At 39.4% G+C, this 7,668-nt stretch overlaps 2 protein-coding genes across 4 annotated transcripts; both read right to left on the reverse strand.

Annotated features, from left to right (window-relative positions):
- LOC110269531 (serine/threonine-protein phosphatase 7 long form homolog) lies at window positions 1,477-3,637 on the reverse strand. Its single transcript, XM_021117445.1, has 4 exons — window positions 3,173-3,637; window positions 2,003-2,745; window positions 1,834-1,921; window positions 1,477-1,731 (listed from the first exon to the last, which is right to left on the reverse strand). The coding sequence occupies exons 1-4, from the start codon at window positions 3,236-3,238 to the stop codon at window positions 1,477-1,479; spliced, it is 1,152 nt and encodes a 383-aa protein (XP_020973104.1). The 5' UTR covers window positions 3,239-3,637.
- LOC107631435 (IAA-amino acid hydrolase ILR1-like 4) lies at window positions 4,620-7,283 on the reverse strand. 3 transcript variants are annotated; one of them, XM_021119682.1, is made up of 5 exons: window positions 6,789-7,282; window positions 6,067-6,192; window positions 5,700-5,996; window positions 5,502-5,630; window positions 4,620-5,228 (listed from the first exon to the last, which is right to left on the reverse strand). In XM_021119682.1, the coding sequence occupies exons 1-5, from the start codon at window positions 7,179-7,181 to the stop codon at window positions 5,157-5,159; spliced, it is 1,017 nt and encodes a 338-aa protein (XP_020975341.1). In that variant the 5' UTR covers window positions 7,182-7,282; the 3' UTR covers window positions 4,620-5,156. The 3 variants fall into 3 exon arrangements, with proteins under 3 accessions (XP_020975341.1, XP_016190364.1, XP_020975342.1); XM_016334878.2 differs by having other exon boundaries at window positions 4,620-5,218; window positions 6,789-7,273; XM_021119683.1 differs by having other exon boundaries at window positions 4,960-5,266; window positions 5,483-5,630; window positions 6,789-7,283.

A 7,668-nucleotide genomic window follows, 5' to 3' on the forward strand; every position in this document is an offset into this window, starting at 1 on the left:
TATTTAATTTTAAAATTATTTATTAAATTAGAAGATTTTGCGATTTAAATAAAAATATAATTTCAGGTTTTGTGTTTTTAATTTGTTTTATTAATTTTACATAAAATTCTGATTTTTACTATAACTTGACCAGATATATAAATAGAAGGGCAATTTACGCATCTAAATTGTTTGACCCCCAATATTACGCAAATACATTGTTTTCAAATTCAATATGCAAATGCATTGTTTCACTATTTTATGTAAACCGCTACTGGCAGTAGCGGTTTATAGGTGTGCATAAACCGCTATAACCAGCCGCGGTTTATGTGTGTGAGTGTGTGAGTGTAAACCGCTGCTGCCAGCAGCGGTTTACGTGCGTGTGTGTGAGTGTAAACCGCTACCGGCAGTAGCGGTTTACGTGTGTGTGTGTAAACCGCTACTGCCAGTAGCAGTTTACGTGTGATGGGCTGAATGGGGCTGCCTATATAAACCATAGAGGGGCCAAATGTGGAGAGGTAGAGTGTTATTCACAAATGGAGGGGGAGGATAGTTTTGTGGCTCTGGTTCACTGCTCTGGAAAAATTCAAAAGAGCAAAAGGCACGGTGTAAAATTCACAGATAGAGAACCGCTTAGTGTTTTTATCCGATCGTCGAATACGTTGGCCCGAGATTAAGCAAAGCATATTACGAAAGCTCGGTACGTGTGGGACGAAGTGGGTAAAAAACAAGATTCCCATTGACGTTATCTCAACTGGTGTGAGATATGAGACCTTCGTGATCGGGTCGGATGAAGACTTGCAGGTCTTGTTTCACTGCAGGCGTAGTTTTCTAGAGGTGAGGATAACTGAGCTGTTTGCAAAGTTGGAAGATGGTGTGGATAGCTCTGGAGCATCGGCACCTAATCCTCAGTCGACCCCAGCTGGTGGTGCATCAACATCGATGCCTGTGGTAGCAGTGGCCGTTCCGAATGCGGAGCCCGAACGTGCTGGGGCTGTTCATGCATATATTGGTCATGTTGTTCCTGATTTTGAATGCGATGCCGGACCGGATCGAGTTGAGAATACACTGTTTGACGATGATTTAGATGAGGAGCATGTCGATATTGGTGGGGATAGTGATGATGATATTCCAAGAGGTGGACGTTCAGCCCATGGAGGTTCCGGTTCTGCAACACAAGAGTACCCTCCCCGCATCATGTAACCATCGCCACTCTCTCCCAGTGTCCCTAGTACCAACACGACGGCGTCTCTCCACACGACGGTTATCCGGCATATCAGGTAGCTGTGATCTGCGTGGGACCTGGGAGGATCCTCTCTGAAACGCCTCTGGAGGTATCTGGGTGCCTCTGTGATCCGCGAATGCAGCCCCCAGACTAAGAAACCGCTGAGCCTCGCGGAACCACCAATCTAGGTAATCAGCAGATGGGCCAGGATCTGCCACTCGATCAATGGAAATGACTGCATCAACTCGGTTCCCCCAGTGCAAATGCCAGACCTAATAGTAATGGGGGAACCACCTGTCCCCTCCCCTCCCGTCCTTAGCATGCAGCCAGTCTACGTTCAAAGCGTCCTCGGGGATATGTTGTACTCCACCCAGCTGTGGAACAACCCTGTCAACCTGATGCCACTCGATGACCGCAAAGTATATCAAACTGGTCACCGCTCGCCATAGGCGACTATGCTCCTCTGTAAGTATCTCTGGATGGACAACGGCAAGTACATCAAGTGCGGAGTAGGGCTCCCATACAATCTGAAATTTCAAAACTCATCATACATTACAAGAACAAGTATATATCTAGTCACATTTAGATAGCAAAGCAAAAATAAAAACTCTAACTACTATAAAACTTACATCACAAGCGGTCAATCGATCCAATGCAAGCCGATACCTTATGACTCTCTGCTCCTTTCCATCGTTAGGAGGTAAGTAGGCAGACCACCTAAATTTAAGTCATATGAGACACAAACTACCATAAAAACGCCAAAGAAATTTGTTAACAGTAAAAAAACATAACACATACCTGGATGCCAGCGGGAAAGAGAAAGCCTCAAACCCTTCCGGCCTCAAAGACGAAAACCGCCAGAATATCCAACTCTGTAGCAACTGGAGCGGGCCCGCAAGATTAGTCACATTTCTGTTCGCTACCCGACACATGCATCGGTACAGCCATGCCAGAGCGGCCGACCCCCAGCTATACCTCCCCATGTCATCAAGGTTTGCCACAAATGGCAACCACCGTATATGTACCCGGTTCGCACTCTTGTCCCCAAATAACTGAGTCGATAACAACATCATGATGTAGGCCCGTGCGTAGATGCGGACAGTCTCCTCGCTCGCATCTGCTGGTAGCACCCTAAACCTATCGCGAAACCATGTAAAGTTTACTGTCATCTGCTTGACCTTATTCGGTGGAGGCCGCTCACCAAATAGGTCCTCAAACCACTCCCAAGATGGTCGGCCACCCTCCATGTATGTCTCAAACTCACCAAGGCAACCACTCACAGCCTCCCCATCCACAGGAAGCCCTAGCTGAAATGCCACGTCCTGCAATGTCACTGTGCATTCTCCGAAAGGCAGGTGGAACGTATGCGTCTCAGGACGCCACCTCTCAACGAACGCACTAACCAGTGGCTCATCCAACCAGAACCATTCGCTGTTTAGCCTGGCCAAATGGTACAATCCAGCCCTCTCTAAATACGGGATGATCCTATCATGCAAGGGTATATTCTGTTGCCGTCTCACACTGTATATACACCTAGTGGGCTGCACAGAACAAGAAAGATATACAGAGTCCAATTAAATTCTCCTATCCTTAAAAAATTTGCCATAACTAACCGGATACAAATATATTAAACCATCAACAGATTCTCCTAAATAAAAAATAAAAAAATTTTCTAGTCACGATAGGAAAAATAACAACATCCATACTTTAATAAATAACAGCCAGAAATGTTAAAATACTATAAAGCTTTAAAATTTAAAACTTCATATCATACAAATACCCTAACCAAACTAAAATAATTCACTAACGTCAGCTATCCCTTTCCCTAACCAGTGAACTAACATCCTAGCATGCGAAGCCTAATTTCAAACTAGAGGGAATAATCTATAAATTCTAGTTCGTCTACCTAACCTACCATTTTTCTGACTAACATATGCAAAGCCTAGAAAAAAATAAATGTTAACTAACCTCGTCACCAATAGAACCGGCAATATGCGCAACACCGTTCAGTCGGTACAGGGTCCTGCCTGCCATGATAACTGGCCAGAAGTCGCCGCTGAGATACCTCGGACCCGCTCACAACTTGCTCTGACCTCTCTCTAGAATTTTCTCTCTCTAAAAAACTCCACAAACCATCTAAATGCATAATCCGCGGCTACAACCACGGTTTATATAGGCAACGCAACACACATAAACCGCTACTGGCAGTAGTGGTTTACACACACACACACACACACGTAAACCGCTACTGGCAGTAGCGGTTTACACTCACACACACACGCACGTAAACCGCTGCTGGCAGTAGCGGTTTACACTCACACACTCACACACATAAACCGCGGCTGGTTATAGCGGTTTATGCACACCTGTAAACCGCTACTAACGTAATATTGAAACAACGCATTTGCGTATTGAATTTGGAAACAATGCATTTGCGTAATATTGGAGATCAAACAATTTACTAACGTAAATTGCCCTAAATAGAAGCACAAATATAATTAACTCGATTCCCACTACTCACCATCAAGACTTTTATTTTTGTTTTATTGTTTTGGCTAAGCAACCTAACACATATATTAATTAACTAGATTATTATTAACACACATTTTTTATTATTATGAAAAAAGTAAGATCCATTTCATATAAATCACACATGCAGCATAGTCAATTCATGATAAAAAAAAATGTGTTAATTTAATGTAGGATATAAGAATAAAAAAATTGCTCAAAGATCAGAAAAATTTATTATTTTTAGTTATTAATTTAATTTTTTAGTCTAATAATTTATTAATATATTTTTAGTCAATATTTTTAAATATTACATATATATATATATATATATATATATATATATATATACCCAACAAGTGAGAAAAAAGATTTATATGAAAGCAAATGTTTTGTTGTAAATATTGTTAATAACTGGTGATAAAAATAGCAAAGACGATCAGAATTTTACTTTTGGCTATTGAATTGTGTACAACAATTAAATTCTAAAATCACCAAATTGGCCAATACAAAAAACTTTACCAACTCATTTCTATTTTCAATGTAGAAACTGAACAAATCAATTCTAGTTATAAGTCAACTTCAAAGATTTAATTTTATGCCTAGACTCTTTTTGGAATAAGTAAAAGTATGCTGACAGTACACAACTTTCCCATAACTTTATGTGGTCAATATTGCTACTTTGAGATGCTGAACTAAATCATCTTAATTTTAATCTATTATACATGGAATATATGTATAATAATTCTTTATAACTGATACTCCTTTAAAACTTTAAATAATGATACCTAACTCTGAATCTGATTTTTCATTTTTTCCATTTCTTTCATAAGCAAATTTACATGAAAGTAATCATTTAAGAGTAATGTTAGGGGATCAGTAACTTTTGTTATTAGTAGTCATCAAATAACCATTAATGATGATTTAATGATGTGAGATTGATGTGAAATTTCATCTAATGACTCACATTTATCTACTGATTATATGCTGGCTAAAATTCAATAAAATTACTGGCCGTAGACTTTTCTATCATTTAATTCATTGATAAATGGAGTGAATTTTACTAAAATACTATACAAATAGAAAAGCAAAAGTAGTCCTCCCCTGCCACTGTAAGAATGAATGGAATCAAATGTAAGAATTTGTTGAATAGGAATGGAAGGAGAGAGCAAATGCTGCATGCAATGCAGCACCAATCGGAAGCGCGTCTTCGTCGACGACATAGTAAGGACTATGAGCAGGGTGAATGGATCCACTCTCATCATTTCTCATTCCAACTAGAACGAAAGCTCCAGGTACCTTCTCCAAGTAAAACGCGAAATCTTCACTTCCGGTGAACACCGGTGCTACTTCTGTCTTCTCCTTTCCTACAATCATGCCTGAAACTTCCCTAACCACTTCATATATTCTCTCGTCGTTTCTCGTCGGAGGGATTGTTGGATGCTCATCGCCGTTGAAAATAACCTCCGCGCTGCACCTGTGTACTTCTGCCTGCGCTATGATTACCTGAACAAGGCTAATTTTGTAAATTAATCATGCAGCCAACTCGAGAGTGCATTCTCTCAATTATTCTGTAAAATGTCATCTCTTTGTTAAATGATTTGACTACATTTTTATTTAAAGGCTCTTTGTTATCTATTTCACGTGAAGTTGACTGCAATTGAATTTTCAGCATATTTTTTTAGTGTCACTTAAAGAGTGTAAGGTGAGATATAATACTTTACCAAAAAATTAAAAAAAAAATTGAGATCTCTACTTCCAGCTCTATGAACAAGAATGTGGTAGTTACCTCTTCGATCCTTTTCTTTAGCCAATAGAAACTCTTTCTGCTGAATGCTCTGTAAGTGCCTCCAATGGTGGCTGAATCGGGGATTATGTCCAGGGAAGATCCTGCATTCACCATGGCCACGGAAATCACCTGCCATGACAATAATTTTTTCAAATCAAAGAAAGAATGGTTTGAATAATTGAGTGTTTGAAGATCTACCTGAGAATCTAAAGGATCTGTCTCCCTTGAAACGATGTTTTGCAAGCTAATCACTGATGTTGAAGCAGCCAAAACAGGATCGAGGCAAGCTCCGTCTCTTCCGTTTATGTTAGCTTTGAAGCTTCCGCAACCGGCCAAGAACTCTCCCGGCCGCGACGCCACAACTCCTAAGGGATACTCCGGCACCAGGTGCAGGCCAAAAACAGCTGCTACATCTTCCAGCACCTTTTCGGCGATAATGTCCCTTGCTCCTGTGCCTCTTTCCTCAGCTGGTTGGAATATTAGGATCACAGTGGCCTGCATATGTTTTACAAAGTCAATAACACATTTCCTAATGTTTATCGTTTTCAACTTCTACTTTCATTACCAGCAACTTCTCCTTCATTTCTTGCAATATTTTTGCAGCTCCAAGGAGCATAGCTACATGTGCATCGTGCGCGCAAGCATGCATTTTGCCATCAACTTTGCTCTTATGGTCCCAATCAACCAGTTCCTGTTTCAATATACCATTCACTTTACCCATTTAAAACTAAACTTTTAGTCTCATTTTAGCTTAAACAATAAAATTAAAATCTGAGGTACGAAATCTGAACAAAAAGGAATAAAATGGAATATAGTATGAGGATTGTGATAGAATCCCCAACTCACACTTGCTTAAGTGGATCAGTAAGTTGACCACTCCACCAATTCAAGTTGGTTTGAGGATAGTGATACATTAATTGAATTGAAGACTTGTACAAAGCATAGAAAGGAAAGTTCAAAATTGATGTTAATGTGACCCATTTCAGTTAATATAGCAAATTGAAAACTCTGGTAGAGCCGTGGAGATCTCAAATTGGAATTGTGGGAAAGAAAAAGAAATTTAAAAAATGGAGAACAAGTGCGCGTGATTGTACCTAATTGACTTCAATGATTTTTCTCTGAAAACAATTCTAATTAAAACTTCATGACACCAACAAATATCTTCCAAAGGATGTAGTTCTCAAATTCTAAGTTGCATTTACATCAAGAAAGGCCATATAGAAATAAAATTGAAGTTGGAGTAAAAGAGAGAATTTGAAGCAATAATAATAGTTAAAAGCAGGGAACCTGAATAGGCAAAGCATCCATGTCAGCTCGGAGAGCAACAAAAGGAGGATCCCCAGAACCAATCTTTGCAACAACACCAGTGTTGGCCACAGGCCACTGGTAAGAGACACCAAGTTGATCAAGCTCATGTCTTATGAGAGCACTTGTGTTGAACTCTTCATATGCAACCTCAGGGTGTTCATGGATTTCCCTCCTTATTCTCTTCATCCACTTCAACAAGCTTGCCCTGTTTGCAAGCTCTACAATCTCATCTTGCAGTGATGATGATGATGATGATGATGAATAATAATAAGAATTAGAAGAGGTTTGGTTCGAACACAAACATTCATTGGAGAAGCATGTGGGAACAAGGAAGAAGAAAAAGAAGAGCAGAACGTGTCTTGGAGAGTCCATGTGTGGCCAAGTAGAATTGTAGATATGGAAATTTGTTAAAAAACGATAGATATATTTGTATGTATGCTATGCTTCAAAAATCATGCTTCTAATAGTAAATTGGATTTCATGAAACACCTCTTTTTTTGTAGTCTTCCTATTTTCGTCAAGGATTCGAGATTTTTTGCCTCACAATTTTCACATTCGGTTACTGTAGAAACACAATAATTTAAAAATGGGAAAATACGATGAGCCAATAGAATATTTGTACAATGTGTATAATGGAGGTTTAGAGAGTATTAGAGATATAATCATTAGTGTTATCTTTTTCTATCGGCTGAAGCTTTTGAGATGAGTGGTATCATGACATGGTATCAGAACTCTAGATCCGAAAGGTAAAGAGTTCGATCTTTGGTGAACCTGAAAATCAGTTTAAACTTTTGAGAAGATGTTTATTATCTCTAGTACTCTAGCGGGACTCTTTAAAAATTATTTTATTTGATTTAAT

This window comes from Arachis ipaensis, chromosome B03 (genome assembly GCF_000816755.2).
Source record: "Arachis ipaensis cultivar K30076 chromosome B03, Araip1.1, whole genome shotgun sequence".
Classification (NCBI taxonomy): Eukaryota; Viridiplantae; Streptophyta; class Magnoliopsida; order Fabales; family Fabaceae; genus Arachis; species Arachis ipaensis.